This window comes from Chrysemys picta, chromosome 9 (assembly GCF_011386835.1).
Source record: "Chrysemys picta bellii isolate R12L10 chromosome 9, ASM1138683v2, whole genome shotgun sequence".
Lineage (NCBI taxonomy): Eukaryota > Metazoa > Chordata > Testudines > Emydidae > Chrysemys > Chrysemys picta.
Genome location: NC_088799.1, coordinates 87,741,370 through 87,758,774, shown reverse-complemented (window position 1 = coordinate 87,758,774; position 17,405 = coordinate 87,741,370). Strand labels below are relative to the sequence as shown.

At 45.1% G+C, this 17,405-nt stretch overlaps 2 protein-coding genes across 4 annotated transcripts in view; one reads left to right on the top strand and one right to left on the bottom strand.

The window, feature by feature from the left end:
- Positions 1 to 17,405, top strand: part of LOC135973540 (uncharacterized) — a 904,472-nt gene that overhangs the window by 278,822 nt on the left and 608,245 nt on the right. The gene's annotated exons all lie outside the window — the stretch shown is intronic.
- The window catches only part of LOC101953796 (synaptotagmin-like protein 4), a 68,772-nt gene that overhangs the window by 15,960 nt on the left and 35,407 nt on the right, over positions 1 to 17,405 (bottom strand). For all 3 annotated transcript variants that reach the window (XM_005291832.5, XM_065557291.1, XM_042851074.2), the window contains 11 exons: positions 16,285 to 16,378; positions 15,802 to 15,883; positions 14,095 to 15,213; positions 12,441 to 12,539; positions 10,455 to 10,546; positions 9,543 to 9,644; positions 7,432 to 7,601; positions 5,257 to 5,359; positions 3,065 to 3,226; positions 2,130 to 2,208; positions 696 to 795 (listed from right to left, as the gene is read on the bottom strand). In XM_005291832.5, the coding sequence (XP_005291889.1) occupies positions 696 to 795; positions 2,130 to 2,208; positions 3,065 to 3,226; positions 5,257 to 5,359; positions 7,432 to 7,601; positions 9,543 to 9,644; positions 10,455 to 10,546; positions 12,441 to 12,539; positions 14,095 to 15,213; positions 15,802 to 15,883; positions 16,285 to 16,378 (2,202 nt within the window). The remainder of the gene's footprint in view (positions 1 to 695; positions 796 to 2,129; positions 2,209 to 3,064; positions 3,227 to 5,256; positions 5,360 to 7,431; positions 7,602 to 9,542; positions 9,645 to 10,454; positions 10,547 to 12,440; positions 12,540 to 14,094; positions 15,214 to 15,801; positions 15,884 to 16,284; positions 16,379 to 17,405) is intronic.

Here is a 17,405-nt window from a genome sequence, read left to right as displayed (position 1 = left end):
ACGCAGGGTCTTGAATTAGGCCCCAAGTCAAACCCTAACCCAGCAACCATCACCAGTTCCCATAGTAACCATTCATCCCTAACACTAATCCTGGGTACCAACAGCTCCAGGCCTAACCCTAGTCCAGAGAATTCTACAGGCTGCAATTCTCACCCTATAGCTCAAGGCCAGCACTGGTCACAACACATTTAACTACTACCCTGGCTACTCCAACTTGTTCCAATTGTAACCCTGGCCTGAGAACCGCTATCAGCCCTAACTCCAACCTTACCTGGGGCCCACTACATGTCCCAACACTCTTGTATCCCAGGGCTACAACTGGCCCCAACTGTAACTATAGCCCATAGACTAGATCTTGTCAGACCCTGAGGCCCTCCCTCCATTTTTACTCAATCCTCATGTAGGCCAAACTCCCATTGATTTCAGTGGGAATTTTCCCAGAGTAAAGGCTTCTGGATTTGCCCTATGGTGAACAACAAAAAGCAATTCACTCCAGATGATCATAGAGAACAGAGCACTGCACCGGAGATAGCGTGCGGCTATTTATAGTGCAAAGAACTGATGCACTGCTAGATATGACCATTAGAGGAAACACGCCTCCAAAAATAGGTCTCCAGGAAGGTGTGTATATGAGCCCTGCATCTAAACTAAGGTCTTCCCCACTTATGTACATGGGGAAAAGCTCATACAATTACCATTTCACAAAGGAGTCAACTCCGGAAGGGCGCAACTGTGGGAGGTCCTTGCTGTCTTTGACCCAGATATGAACTTCCCCAGATGAAGGATTCTTTGGACCTGCCATTTCAGAAAATAGAACGGTTTTCAATCAAGTCCTAATAGTAGTCAGCAAGCAGAGGAGCAGCTTCCTTCACTAAAGTGTGAAGGGGTGGACCCAGGGCCCAACTCTGCCCCCTACTTCCCGCAACACGGAGCAGCTAGATACCAGCTGGTGTGCACCTGCTTATCAGCTTGTTTGTCCCAGTGAAATGCTCCTACTAAGGCCTGGTCCCCACTAAGCCCCCACTTCGGACTAAGATACGCAAATTCAGCTACGTTAATAACGTAGCTGAATTCGAAGTACCTTAGTCCGAACTTACCGCGGGTCCAGACGCGGCAGGAAGGCTCCCCCGTCGATGCCACGTATTCCTCTCGGCGAGCTGGAGTACCGGCGTCGAGTGCGAGCACTTCCGGGATCGATCCGGGATCGATTTATCGCGTCTTAACCAGACGCAATAAATCGATCCCAGAACATCGATTGCCTGCCGCCGGACCCTCCGGTAAGTGAAGACGTACCCTAAGAGACACTAGACACAGCACTTCCTCTCACGGGCCAACAGAAGGTGCTATACCTCCAGAAGAACCATTTTATCAGGACAGTCTGGCTGTGTAGCAGCTTGGGAGGTGGAGACAGTACGTGCTCAGAGGCACTGGCAGGACTGCACCATGGAAGAGAGAAGATGCCTGACGTGCATTATTGAGGGGAGATAGAACATATCCATGTACTCTTTTGCTATCCTCTTTTCTGTCATTTCATCCTAAATCTGCTGTCGTCCTAGTGCCTAGCACACCCTCTCTTCCCCTTTCAGAGAAAGATTTCCTTTGGACCCTATCAGCGGTCCAAGCAGACTGTAGTCCCCTGGTTAATGAATGTTTCTTTTTGCTACAGAGCCACTGCCCAACTTTTCAGTCTGCAAGTGCCTCTGTCCTGAGAGTTCATCTCCACCCAAGACTAACACAGAAGGATTTCCATCCCCCTTTCCCTCTATAACACCCCACGTTGCAGCTACCAGCCCCCATGGTGGAGGAAGTCTAAACAGGGCTCCATTCAGAACTTGCCAGCACTGCTGTCTTAAAACGGTGGGCAGAGTGCACTGATGAGGGAGACCAAGCTCCTGTCTAACCCAGAGCTGAGCAATGAACAGCAAAGAGTTGATTAAAGCACAAACCATACACAACCTGCAGACTGAAGTACAAAGCACCTGCGGGTCTTCATTCATGCAAATCACAAAGACCATCTCTTGCTCTAATGAGATTATCCTTTAATGAGGCCTCAAATAGACTGGGTTGCAAGCTGCATGTTGCTCTAGGCACAGGCAATATTTTTTCTTAATGTATAAAATATATTTTACCTAAGCTTCCTGGTGGGACATACTTAATAGACAGATTCATCACTCCTCGATGATCCACACCATTAATAGCGGAAAGGCTCTGAAAAAGAAAGATCCAGGATAGGCGAACCATGCGCTTGTATTAGCGCAAAATACATGGCAGCATTTAAGATCAGTAGGGATGTTCCCACAGATAGTCCTAGGGGCTGGGGCAGTCTGTTCTCGGGGGAGGGTTCTTCACTCTGAGGTTTTGCTTCCTCACTTTGTCTGTCAGAACCCAAAGACCCCACGCTGGTTTGTGATTTTATGAGTCCAGCTTGAGACACATTAAAGAGGCTTGGTTTTTCAGAGGGCAGGTGCTCATTACTTTCTGAAAATCAGGCCTCTTGAAAGGGATCCCAAACTGGGCATCTCAACATGGAGGCACCAACAAGTCAATCGTCACTTGACACCCAAGTTATCGGACTGCCAGGGTGTGTTGCAATGCCTAGTTATAGAAGGAAAGAGGTTGTAGCATCGAGATGTTCTAATAACCTTCTCCTCCGTGCAGCATGTGAAGAAAACAGAATTAGAATGACACTTTTTGCTTTGCCTGGACCACCTTTCTGATTAATTTCCAGGTGCAATGTAAACGGTTGCCTTTGACGTAGAAATTGCCGTGTGGTTTGCGTCTTGCCTCTCTGCTCTCGTTCTGCGGCAGTTAGAGATCAGATGAGGCACTAACAGATCCCAGGTTTGCATTGGGCAGTTACAGTAACTTTGCAACTGATGCCCCACTCCCGCCCCAAAGGCGCCATTTCCAGGTGGAGAGCGGTGTCCTTTCATTGGCGCTGTGCCATTCTGTCAAGCAGTTACTTAAGATTTCGATAAAATATTCTGAACTCGATATGTTAAAGATCAGAAACTCTCAAGCATCATTAAGAAATGTAGTAGGATACCAGCTGAGACATACTTACCCGTGGCTTCAGCATGTACCAGTTGAGTTTCTTGTTGCTCCAATCCCAGCTGGCTAGGTCTATTTCTATCTCTCCCAAGAAGCTGTTACGTCCCAGTGGGTCATTGTGCCACACGGAAAGATTTAATTTTTGGATCAGCAACACCATTTTCTCTATTTTATACTAGAGAGGAGAAAAAGAGGGTTGGGACCGTTCAAAGTATTTTGCTTTTGTCTGAACGTTAAATAGAATTTTAAGATGGACCTAATTTTTCATCATTGCAAACACAAAGTAGTAACCTGTCTCAGTTCAGCCCCCAAAAGAAAGAGCCTATAGGAAACAAACCCAAAGACACCAGCTCGGTGCTTATTTCGAAGGAGTGGGCCCCCCTTCTTTGGAAAATTATAAATCTCGGGTCAGCCTAGCTTTGTGCTGCTTCATACTCTAGTCAGATATTGCCAATGCCTTTTTCTGGGAGCAGGGAAACAATGACTTCTGTTTTTATAAGGATACCCCAATACCTTTATAAGAATTATTTAAAAGGATTTTTTAATTTTAATGAATCCTTCGCGCTCTCATCAGTAAGATCACAGTGGTGAATGCTGCATATTCCTAGGTTAGGAATGGGAGCCAGTGCAGGGTAGAGGAAATAAATAGCTCAGGCACAGCTGGTCATAGGGGCTCTCAGAACTCATTAAAACTCCCTCTTCCAATCCCCAGGATTGCCAACCCTAAACCCTCAAAAGTCATGAGTCAACCCGCCCAATAAACATAAGATTAGCTTTAAAAGCCATGCAATTTGGAGAGAGAGAGAGAATGAATACATTTGGGGGTCTTTTTATTGGCCCGCTGCTTTTACAACCTTTAGGATTTACATTTTCAAATTTTCCTTTGCAACCAGGAACGCTAGAGTTTTTTGCCTTTAAAAGAAAGCGGAGATTCTCATATTATCACAGGCCTCCAGCAGCTGTGGCTTTAAGAAACCCACCAAACTACCATAAGACTCATGATAAAGTCATGAGGGTTGGCAACATCTCAAATCTCTGATTTCGGAGATTAAGAAAGGTTTTAGCTAATCTCCAGTTTTTTTGCGTTTGTTTAAAGTAAGTTTGTAGCCTCTCGTTCTTGCAAAGAGCCTTGAAAGCGTAACCCAAACAACAGGGCTGGATACCGGCCACCGATTTTTCCAAGAGATCTGCGGTTATCCACAAGCCCTCCCTTCTCCTTCCCCACCCAGCTCCTCCCCAGGCTTTGGGGTCTGTAAAACCCTCATGCATAAGTCCCTTCATATTATGGAGGACCCCAGACCTATTTATGCAGTTGGAACAGTGGCACCCCCGGACATTACTGATGGCACCAGGGTCACTAGCACAAGCTCCCTCCAAGCCAGGACCTACACATGAGCAGGGTCCTTTGCTAAGCTGCCAGTGTTAAGAGCAGAAGGGAACCAACAGATCATCTAGTCTGCTTTCCTGCATATCAGAGGCCAACAGCACCACCCAGCACAAAACCCAACAACTGAAATGAGACCAAAATGTGATAGTCCACAGGACACTAGTCTATTATGTGCCACAGGCAGAGAATAGGAAAGACCGAGATGCACCAGTGCCTGAGGCTCCTGCAATAGCAGGGAAGTGATTGGGTGAGATGCGGAGAGGCTGTTTGATAGCCTGGGCTAGTGGTCACACAAGCCTGACAGCTAATGACTTGAGTGCTCACCACAGTTTTGACAGGTCTCACTCTGTGGTCTTGGTCAAGTCACTTAACCAGTCTTAATTTCCTCAGTCAATGATTACCCACCTCATAAAAGGGGATGTGACACTTAACATTCACCAGAATGCACACACAGAGTTAGTTTTATCCCATGTTGCTTTTGTGAGCTGTATAAACCCAGTTCCTTCTAATTATCTATCCACAAAACCCAATATAGTATCCTTGCTGGCAGCCTCACCCTAGAGGTCAAAGCATGAGTGAGCATGGTGGCTGGGCTATCTTCTCAGTCATGGAGCTAGCCTGCTTAGAGCAGGGCTGGGTGACATCGCAGGGGACACCAAGCTTGAGGGCCAGATCCGAAGCAGTTAGGAGTACCCACAATTCTGAGTGAAGTCAACAGGGGCTTGCAAGTGCTCAGCACTTCTAAGGATCAGACCCGGGTGTTGCTAGCGAATTCCAGATGTGCTACAATAAAGCTCTTGTCAAAAAAATGTTCTTACTCTTAACACTTCGTTGTAAATGGGATTCACTGTTCTCTTCTTCACTGAGGTTTTTCTCTTGCCCATTCTAGCTTTGTCTGGGAGCAGGTAAGTTTTGACATACCTGAGGGGGGGGGGGGGAAAACAAAAACTCCAGCTGAGTAACATTCCACACTGCCATGCACCAACAAACATGGGAGATTTCTGAACTGTTACATGGAATTTATGCTAACAAGAGACCTGGAGTTGACAATCTGGAAACAAAACTAAGAAACCTGTTAGAATATTCACTTGGCTTCTGCGTGAAGTTCTAAACCGTTCAGTGGAGATGGATGAACTCTAATGAAACCAGAAGCAAGTGGCTCCCCAGCCAGTATGTAAAACTGGTAATGATTTAGAAAGCACTAGAGACCATTTTCTGTAACAGTAAATGGGGTAGTGGATCAGCTGTCATACCATAAGATATCTGTACGTGCAAGATCGCAGTGACATTGTGCAAGGGTGAAATAGGAGGAGGAGGAGGAGGAGAGATGGGATGTCTCAAGGGGACTGAGCCAGTCATGTTTGAGTCCAAACTGTGTTGGTGGTAATCAGAAGCTACCACCGTCTCAAATCATCCAATTGCTAGTGGAGAAGCATCCACATCAGAACCACCACCATTACAATTAGGACTGAAGTGCTCTTTTTTAGGTATTCTCCACAGAGAGGCCAAGGATTGATAAGGCACAAAATGGACACAGGAGAACATACCCCAAACATACTGTGAAATTCCATCCTGGACAAATGCTCTATTATCTGTATTGATCTGCAGAAGGGCCAAGGTGAGGGACGGGAGGTCTTCTGAAGGCTTTGTGCTTTGGAAATGCCTGTCTAGCTTGCCATGCCAATACAGTGTTGAATTTGCCTGAGAAAGGAACTACCCTTTCACTCCCAGAAGTGATCACCGCCAGGTCAGGATTATGGCACATAGATGTGCGGGAAATTTGTGTATTATGGCTTGGGCGACAGAGGATGATCACATGGATAGGGTACTGGATTAACAGACCTGGGTTCAATTCCCAGCTCCGCTTCAAACTCCTGGTGAAGTCATTCCATCTCTGTGCTCCAGCTCCCCAACAGTGAAATGGAGATTATAATTCTCCCCTGCCTCACAGGAGAATTTATTAATGTTTGCAAGTCATTCAGATACTACTGCGATGGGGCCACATATGCAGATAGATAGATAGATTTCCTTTCAGTGTATGGGGCACCTGTACACCGGAAGGAACGTACACATTTCTAGGTTCAAAATTTGCTACAGCAGAGTATTACTTGTGCAAGTTAAAATTTCCCCCTCACTCCCAAATTGTATTGTGGGTTTCTATGATGTAGAATCTAGAAGACATTCCACTGAAGCTCCTACAAAGCTAAAAGGGAGGTTATCCTTTTCAGCTTCACATGATGGAGAATCACAGACATCCACAAATGTGTTTACAATGTTGTGATGGTGGTTTTGCCACTACAGGCCAAAGGTCTCTAGGAATCAAAACAAACTAGTGTCTGTGCATAAGCAGTATCATGCACCAATCTAAGTTCCGTAGCTGCACAGCAGGCTATCAAGCAGATGGGGAAAGGCGCCTCGCCCCCAGTCCCAGAGCTGCTGTGGCAAGAGAGGGCCGGGGGTGGGGGTGCGGAGTCCTCTCTCCCCGCCGCAGTCCTGGGGCAGTCTGCACCCCAAACCCCTCATCCCTGGCTCCACCCCAGAACCCGCACTCCCAGCCAGAGCCCTCACCTACACTGCACCTCAATCCTCTTCCCCAGCCCTGGGCCCCACCCCCCACCACCGCCATATTGGTGCACATAATAAAATTCATTCCGAACATGGATGGAAAAAAATTAGAGGGAACATTGGCACCCATATCCCCTATTGTCTTCAATAGGATTTCCAGGTGCTTAGCCCCTGTCACAACCAGGGCTTGAAGTTTCAAAATCCCATTTAAATTTAAGTCAGTGGCAAATCCCTTATTGATTCCAGTGAGTGCAGGCCTGGATGCTAGTAAAGCAGTACTGCCAAGCCAACGAGAGAAATCTGGAGGAGGGAGGGAGGAAACTAATGTTTTCTGTTTAGAAATGTATTGAACAGGTAAAGCAAGAATCCCCTAGGGCAAGCGATCAGGCAATTTCTAAATAAAACCAAAACAAATAAGCCTCACTCACGGGTCAGATCTGCCTTTCTTCTCATCCACCACAGCCAGGTCCTTGCACTGGGAAACATAAATCTGGAATTCTCGGTTTTTCTCATCATAATCCAGAGCAAACTGAACAGTCCCTTGTGCATCCACGCTCCCAAAATCACCACTGTAGACGCTGAGAACGCTACCGCTTACCTGTCCGGGCAGAAGAGCGAGGTTAGTGCTAATAAGGCAGGCAGCCTCATTATGCTGGGAAAAGGCAACAATTAAAGTACATTCACAGCAAAACTCTGCACTTGATCTTAGCTGGCTCATGGGTACCAACATAACACTGGCCCGATTGATGTGAGGAAGGGCTGTGGGATCAATCCCTCTGGAGTGCAGGCCAGGCACAGGTGGGAATACTCTTTCAGGGCTGTGCTATAGAAATACTGGATGTCTGAATTCACCAAATGACACAGAATTTTTCTCATCCCGAGATCTCAAAGCGCTCTGAGAATTGGGTAGCTGGGTTGCCTGGCCACAGTAGACTGAATGAGCCATTTTACCCCAGCACACATCAGTACAGCTGTCTGTTATTCTAACCCAATATCACCACTGGATTTTTCAGAACAGAAAAAAGTTGAGACTACCAGAACTCGTTACACATAAATCTACAATTATTGGGCCAAATCCCAGAGTGCCTTACTCAATTGTTATGCAGTTTTTATACAGGTTGATTCCCACTGATGCCAGGGAATGCCCTACCTGAGTAAGGACCGATGAAAAACTGAGCAAGAACCTCAGGATTAGCCCCATTGTTACTATATTGTTGGAGCACTCTCAATGTGCATGGTGCTGTACAAAAAAAAAAAAAGAAAAAAAAAGAGAAGCAGACAAACCCCTGCCCGGAGGAGCTGATGTTCCGTGAGATACATTCCTTTGTGTGCCTGGTTGCCAGGACATACAAATTGTGCATCTGCACAGAGAAATGGATCACTCGACACCTACAGTCTTCTGAACTCAAACACAGCTGTGCAATTGCTCACTGGCTTTGAGCCTCCATTAAAAAAAAAAAAAAAAAAAAAAAGCCCATCCCATTGCCTTCAACAGGAGCAGGTGATTAGGCAGAAACAACACACATGCAAAGGGAAAGTTCCAGTACACCAATTACTTCGATTCATTGAAGGCATATGTTGATGGCATTGCAGGATACAAAGCAAGTCATTAACCTTCACAACATCCCCTGGGCAATATTTCACTCCCATTTATAGGGAGTTTTCCCTGCTATTCAGCCTCCCCTTTCTCCCTTCTTGACTTCATTCCATTATCCCTCAGGAATCCCCTAAATATTTCCTCTCAGTTCTGGGAGCCAAATTCACTGCCCTAATAAGGTGCTGCACTGGCTTACCACAGCAGAGAATTTAGAGTTGGATTTTCTAAAGCACCTTAGTGAGTTAGACACACAAGACCTGTCGAAAGCTCCTGAACTCACTAGGGCAGTTTTTAAAAATCCCACCCAACATACCTTCCCCATACTCCTCTTTTCACCTAGCTAAACATATTTAGATCATGTAATCTTCCCTCAGATCAGTTCCCTCAGATCATATTTAGATCATGTAATCTTCCCTCAGATCAATTCCCTTAGTCCCATTTTTGTTGTGCTTCTCTGAACTCCCTCCAATTTGTTGGCAACGGAAAGATGGTCTTGCTGTTGGGGCACTGGACTGGGACTCAGGAAATCTGAGTTTAGTTCCCAGTTCAGTCACATATGTCCTGTGTGTCCGTGAGCAAGTCACTTAATCTGTACCTCAGTTCTCCAGCCATAAAACCAGGGTAATAAACCTTCCTTTCTCACCACAAGGTTAGTTTTCTCTATTTAGACTGTAAATAGCTTGGAGCAGAGATTTTTTTCTTATTCTTGGTTGCATAACACCTAGCACAATGGGACCTTGATCTTGGATGGGATCTCTACACACAAGCTATAACAAATAATAAAAAGAAAATACAATCATTACAGTAATCCTCCTCCTAACAGCAACAGAATGCCCAGAAATAATGGGAGACTCCAGGTGCCATAGCACCAGAACTAAATGCAGCGTCACTGCATCCTACCGCAAACCTCTTTTTAGCACGATGAGCCCATTAAGTACCTACCGAAGAGACTGATGCCATGTCAGAGGAGTGGCTGCCAAGGCTAGGAGTCTTTTTGTGTCTGTTAAACTGGAAGCTGATTTCTGAAGCAGTGTCCGATTCCGTCTGTGCAGAAAGTAACAAGCATCTTTAAACACTGTGGTACAAGCACTCTGAAGCACGACGCACAAAAAACCAATCTCTCAGCAGACTCCCATTAGAGACAGATGCAGGTTAGAAGAATGTTTAAAAGGAATGTAATGCAGGGAGTCTCCTCAGGGATATTCCCTCAGACCGACTGAAAGATCATCATTAATTGATGACCAATGGAGCCGCATGCAATCTCCCTTGCTGAAGAGATCACCACAATGTTACGGCTTGGGGGAGAACGACCAAGGAGAGAAGTCCTGGGTATCCTTCAGGACTATTTCTGTTAAAAAGGATTTTTGATTTAGCTTCCCAAACCTAAGGAATAGTTTACGATTATTCAGGGTCGGCTTTACGGAAATTGGCACCCTGAACGAACTTGTATTTTGGCACCCCAGGGCCCCACTGCCTCCCCACCAGTCCTCACTGCCTCCCCACCCTACCCCCCTCACCCCCAGTCCTCACTGCCTCCACAGGCTCCACACCTGGCACTTACTGCTTTCCCCACCCCATTGCCCCAAGCTCCCTTCTGCGGCCTTGCGCCCCAGGCCTGCCCTGCTCCTTGACCACAGTGCCCCACTGACTACAGTGCCCTGGACGGTCGCCCACGCGTAAAGCTGGCCCTGCGAGTGCTCCAAGTGGCCATACACAGGTACATCTCCAGAGTTTATGGTTTAATCAACACTAAAAAAGAGCATTTGCAACCATGTATTTTACTGAGATGAAGGTTCTCAGTGGATGTGATTCATGTTAAAGTTGGTGGAGTTTGGGCTACATGCACATCCCTACCTCAGATAGAAGGAGAGGGGTGGATCTGCTCAGCTCTTTGGTTCGTTCGGGCTCAAGAAGTTGATGAGTTATCATTTGCGGCTTATTGTACGCTGTAGGCACAAAGGGGAAAAAAGGCAACAAGTTGTCCTATAGGCTGAGGCAGGAAAACATAATGAAGACAGACCCAAGTTTCCATTAACTGTGGCATGTACTGTACATAGGGCTTGGGATGACCTAGGGAAATGTTGAAAGTCACTGGAGTTCTACCCACTTACTTCACATCTGAATTTAGCCCTATAAGTTAAATTGTATCCCTGAAATACTTTTTAGCTAACTTTTCTGAACTATTTTCAATGAGTTTTCATTATATTTGTCGGAGTATGTAAACTCCTTCTAGTGGCTAATTTAATTTAAATATTAACCTAAAGAATTGTGTCACTCACTGTCTTCAGTCTGAACAACAGTTTATCTCCTTGTTAATTTAGGATAGAATGTAAACACAAACAAAATTACTGATATTTTCATCTCAGTGTATTGCATGCAGTATTCACTGTTTGCAAAAAAAAAATTCACTAAGTGTTTGTGCCTACAATTTAGGAGTTGTATATGCTCTCCTTCCAAGACTTCTGATAAAGACAGGCAGATGCTTATTTTGAATCCAACTTTCTCTTTGTAGTTATGTAGGTACCTGATTCAAAGCCCACTGAAGTTCATGGGAAGAATCCCATAGATTTCAGTGGGCCTTGAATCAGATCATAAGTTATCAAATTCATTATTAATATCATCTAATTTGATCTTGAGGCTGCATGAGATATGGGGGAAAAGGCATCTCACTCCTTAATTATTGCTAAGAAGATTGATGTTGGTCACTAACATCCAACGACAAGTTCTGCTCCCAGTCACACCAGTGTAAATGAGGGAAACTCCACTGAATTTATTCAGTTCCTCCTGCTTTACACCGGTGTAACTAGGAGCAGAACTTGGTCAGTCTTCAAACACATGGTTTGCACAGTATTATATATATTAAAAAAAAAAAAAAATCAGTAACTGCATTGGCACGGACTAGCTGGTTTTCTAGAACATTGGCTCTTCCCCCTGAGATGTTGCCATAACTCCAAAATTAAACAAACGAGAGTGGGGAGGGGGAGGGAAAAAAGAGCCTGTTGTATTAACAAAAATAGAGTTTTAAAAATGTGCCATGTTAAAAAGAGGGTTAGGTATTTAAACAGCCAAGTTAAATAAAACCTATTTGATCCTTGTTTAACTTCTTTCCAATGACTAACCCCTTTCTAAAACAATGGGCTTGATTTTAAGATTATACACACACAAAACATATCAGTCATGAAGGCCAATACATCCTACCAAGCTACAATGATCAAAGTGCCGAAGCGCACTCTCAGCACTACAGAAACCTACAAGTCATTTTCACCTCTAAACTGGAACACAATAAGCTGCTGATTCCAACCCTCCCTCCAGGTTTATTATTTTGCAAACAAATTACATCAAAACAACACTACAGAGTTGGTTTTGCTACCTTCAGGGCTGATGGCTCTGAACAAAACTTCATAGCAATCTTAAAATAGAGGCAGAAATCCTGGTCCCCTGTGCAAAGGCCAAATAACGGAGCTGTGCAGTGTGTAGGGACCTGCTGCAGCATCACCTCTTCCAGCCTCTCCCAACACAGGGATTGCAGCCAGCAGATCTGTATTCTGCCATAGTTCTCCTCCCCCCCCCTCCATGATGCCACTGATTGTACTGCCAATGCACAGCCTTTTCACCAACTCACTGAAGCTCCCAAGGTTTCACCTAGAAAAATGTATGACAAGCCAAAGACGAACATCAACTTGGTTAGAGGTTTGCTGGGTGTGAATCAGCTTTCTAATTTGACGACGAAACATTCTTTGCTTAGTCCCCGTACAAGAACCCAAAGGCTGCAAGATCCAGGCCATAAAGTATGAGCTTATGAAAAATGTAAAACAAAGAGAAAAGACAGACAGTACTCACTCTCACTGGTTGTGTAAATGTTCACCATGCTCTTGGCTAGATTAACGCTATTCGCTCGTGCCAGAGCCATGGCAACAGGGGATTGATCCCCGTCGTCTTCTGGAATAAAATTAAAAACCAAAGCACCAAAATAAGCAAATGAATAAAAAGAAACAATAGATCCGGGGCGTGTGGGTCTCACTGTTAGTGTCCTAATTATTTAATTAACATGCCAACTGGATTAAATAAAGGAGGAGATTCAAAAGCACACGTGGCAGTTTAGGCACCTAATTCTCAGTAGGAGGCAGGCATCTAACAGCCATTTGGGCCTTTGAAAAATCTCCCCCAAAACAAAACAAAAATGTATTTCCATCATGGAAAAGGCAAACAATTAAAGGATTAATCTAGTCACCAAAATAGACCATCACAGGCACAAAGCTTCCCACACAACACCTGGCAGGATCATTCCTGTGATAACATGTAGACAAAGAAATTTAAATAGATCTTTGAAAAATTGCCTGGTACCTACATCGAACACTTCTATTCACTGAAATTGCAATTCAGTATTTCTATGTTAGGAGAAATAGCGAATAAGCTATGACATGGCAGCAAGACTTGAAAATAAGGGTAGGTGAAGTTTAAAGAAAATGTTTTTAACTAGATCCTAACTTGGTACTGTTCTAGGCCATGATAAAAGTAGAATGTGGCTAGGGAGACTGCATATGAAACCGGGACTGCATATGAAACCGGGACTGCATATGAAACCTTCCACTTCTGTCACTGGCCACAGGAAGACAACCCACATTTTAAGAAAAAACAGCTCCAGTATTGCAAGTACTGTTTTTCCACCTTCCATTACATGCTGGCACAGTTCACTTTGCTTACATGCCTCAATGGGTGCTACTGGGGGGCAAACTCACCCCTCAGGCAGTTAGGCATATCAAAGCAACATTACCACGAGGAGGAGCAGGGTATAAAAATCCAGAGAGAGATGAAGAATGGCAGTGCAATTAGTTGTGGTTGCAATTTTGTGCACAAGTTTAATTATGGATAAAATCTTGGAGGCCTGAGAAATGCCCCAAAGTCATTACTATCTGAACACCGTTTGGTGGCCTCAATTCAATTCCTGATGGAGAGGTCTCCATATCACCAAAGCAAAAAATCCAAAATAACCACCACACTAAATTAGGCATCCTGGTGTCTGATATTTCTAGCAACACTTCAATGGGAAGAACAAAAAAACAAAACAAAAAAAGTTTCCTGTAATAAACCCAAAGGCCTTTTACAAGGACATGCATGTACCGAATTAACATGAAATCTCTAGGTAAAAGCTCTCTGATGGCAGCCTCCAGAGAGAGTGGAGTGAGCAGACAGACTGAACTGTCCTTCTCCACAGATTAGGTGACTCCCAAATCAGAGATTAGGTCCATTGGTGGGGTGATGTGAGGAAATTGTTCAGTACTATTGCCCATTCTACAACAAACCTGTGGCCAAACAGAGGACTTGTCAGTCTCCAAAGCTGTTATCCTGGCTCATTCCACAAGCACTAGAAACTTTATGCAGGAAGTAAAGGAGGAAAAAAGGGCCTTAGGGAAGAGAATATGCAGGAAAGTAGAAAAAAACCCAAAACTACTTGTTAGGACTTCATAGGGGATGCAGGTGGAGTTCTCAATACCTGAAAATATAGCTGAGTCAGTTCCTTGAATCGCTTCTCTCTCCATGGCTGGATCCTTGGACTTTAGGTTGTCTGCAGGCTCGCGTGTCTTAGCCTCAGGGAGCTCTCCATTAGTTTCCATGTGTTCTTGAATGCCCAAATCAGACCTTTTATCCCTATCACTATCACTGTCTGAATGTACAGGTTCTATCAATATCTGAATCCTACTCGCCAATGAGTCCACCTTGCGCCTGCTTTCTTCAGGCATGACATACTCATCTGCAGGCGTTTCTGGTTCAAATGTGCTGCTGGGCCCCTCTTTTGTGGGCGAATCTATTTTGATTGAAGGCACTCGCACAGGCAGTTTGGATCTCCTCAAGCAGCGTTGTGCCTTTCTCTCCTCCTCCTGCCTCCCATTACTTTCAGTCAATGAATTATTTCTAGTAACCACGGCCCCTTTGCTCTTGCCATATGTAGACCTGGCCATAGCAGAGGCTGAGCCCTTCCTTGAATGGGCTACGTAGCACGGTTCATCTTCACTAGAAGACAAGGTCACTGTTCTTTTATAGGGAATTCTGGTTTTCATGGAGACATTGGACTTTTCTTCACCATTTTGGCTTTGATTAGACTGATTAGAGAGAGAGCGACTCAATGTGAACGATCTCCCATTTGACCCTACCACACTGGGCTTTTCAAAGGACTCCTCTGAAACATTACCTGCTACTACAGTATCTGCACCTTTCTCCCAAAAGTTCCTCAGGTTCTTGAACTGTTCACGATCTAGGCCGATTTCGTCATCTTTATTGCTCATGGAAGAGATGGTATAGTTGGCTCCTTGCTTCAGAACCAGATTGTTGTCTTCCTCTCCAGACAGTAATTTTGAGCTTTTAAGTGACTCTCTCTTTGCATGACTGCCCTCAGTCTGCTCTGTGTGATTCACAAGAGTCTCTGACCTGAGCAGGCCTTTGCTTGCTTTCCTCTTGACTGGTATCTTGCTGGCAATATTAGTGTCTTTGGGGGGAGCGTTCTGCATTGCTGGGGTGCCACTGAGCGCATCAGGAACCTCCACTGCAGAAGAATAACTGGACTGAACCATATCCTCTTCTGAGAGCTTGGCAGGCGACGGAGGTACTTCATGACCTACAAAAACAAACATTCACAGCCTATTCCAAGAGCTCACAACATCTCACCAGAAGGTTTGTGCTACAGCTGATCAAAAAGAAAAGGAGAAAATTTTGAAGACGTGGCCAGCATTCCCTCCCTCCCCTTTTCCCCACCCTCAAATTTAGAAGTTTCAAAAACAAAAAATTCAAAAAAACCCACCCAGCTCTAGTTTGTCCCTGTGAGGCACGGTAAGCAGCACTGCTGGCACAGCTTTGACTCGGTTTAGATATTATTCATATGCACTATTTGTGACCCACTAACAGTGTGCTGTACAAGAGACAGAAGACAGGTCCTTACTCTGAGGAGTTTACAAGCCAAACAGACAACATATGACACACTGAGGGATCCAAAAAAGCTTTAGTCAGAGGGTTTCTCTCCCTGCTTCCTGTCTTTGACATAATGTGCTAGAGGGTTAATGTTTGTGTGTTTCAGGGAACCCATTTCAATGTGCTGAGGTAAGAACTTCCCTTCATCATACACACCAAGCAATGCTTTGTACCTAGATGCCTTCCATGCTGCATAATAAAAAAGTCATATTGCTGAAACAGCAACAAAAACCCTTACCTTTTTCAGACAGTTGCCAGTTGTCTTTTGTACTTACTCCAGTGTTGCTCTCTCCTGGCGAGACATCATTTACACTGGATCTCTGCAGGGAAAATAAACCCCATCAGGGTACAAACATCTGGGTCTCTCTCACCAGATCAATTCTCTGCCATTGTAGAGGCGTCAGGCATTGGGGCACCTCAGTACCTCCTGTTCTCTGCTTATGGCACACAATAGTTTAGTCTCCAGAGGGCTTTAATACTTTAGTCTAGTCTAGATTATTGGGCTCAATACAGGGAAAGCTGGGTGGGGCTTAGTAATTTGTGATACAAGGCCAGACTAGATGATCGGGTGGTCCCTTCTGGCCTTAAATGCTATAAAAACTGGAAAGACATTGTCTTGTATCTCAGCATAAACACCAAGCAGCCAGTCTTTGGAGCCCTTCAGGTAGACATAGGCTACGTACAGATCCCAAGCAAAATATAGAGGCTGTGTGTACACTACCTCATTTAATGAGGGTGGCAGTATGACGTGTCTTGGTTTTGGCTTTGGCCAGGTATTCTGCTCCTCTGAAGAATCCAAAGCAGTAGTACTGGATCTGCAGAAGATGAGAGACACCTTAGCAAAGATGTAGATTCCAACACCAAATGCGAAGGCACGTTTTGTGGAGAGATTTTTCAGGGTGACCTAACCTTCTTTCATGCCTGCTCAGTTCTGTTGAGCTAGTTTTTTGGTTACTTTCATTGTGTGTCTGCTCTTTATGCAGACATCTCTCTGCTCAGATCATTCAGAGCCAGTGACTTCACTCATTTCCTTCATTCGCATTTGGAATGGCTTGGTGCAGATAAAGGGCCTGATCCTTGACTCTGGGTAATACTGACAACTCTCCCATTGCAGTCAAAAATAGAGGGACAAATCCCTAGGTTTCCTTGGGGTCAGATTTTCCCCTTCTGCAGGAAAACCTGAGGGAATAAAACTCCGTGGAGATTCCTCCACTGGAATCTCCTTCCCGATATGTTCCATCAGAGGAGTAGGATTGGCACTGGTGCAGAACAGATGGTGGGTCCAGCGCCTAAGAGACTCATATTTCTTAGCTGTGCCCTGAGGAGACACAGGAGACCAGATCCATCTGTGAGAAGGCCCCATGCCACTGCACTGGCCTTTGTCAGCTAGCCCCTGGCCTCTCCCTCACTCTGCTGTGCCTTCCCTCGCTGGAAGCTTTCCTGAAACCTCTGCCTTAAATGGAGGCATTGATGTGTATTTCCTCCCACCCACCAATGCCCACTCCAGCCCAGCCCAGCCAGTGCAATCTGCTGCTCAGACATGGCTGGGCCCCCAGCTCTTCTTCATTTCACTCCAAAAAGCTTAGCGGGGTTTAGACATTTATACGGACAATGGGAACAGCCACAATTACATTGGACAGGATAAAAATAAATCCTATGGAATATAAATGCTTCAGAGCAGAAGTCAATTGCTAACTGCCTGCAGGGTTGGGAAGAAACTTCCCCATGACCAGGCTATGCGATTGCTTGCCCCTTTCTTGGACAGTTCTGGCCAACATCGAAGACTGCTAGTCAGATCCAATACAGCAATTCCAGTGTTCAGGTTTGACCTCCGGGGACTTT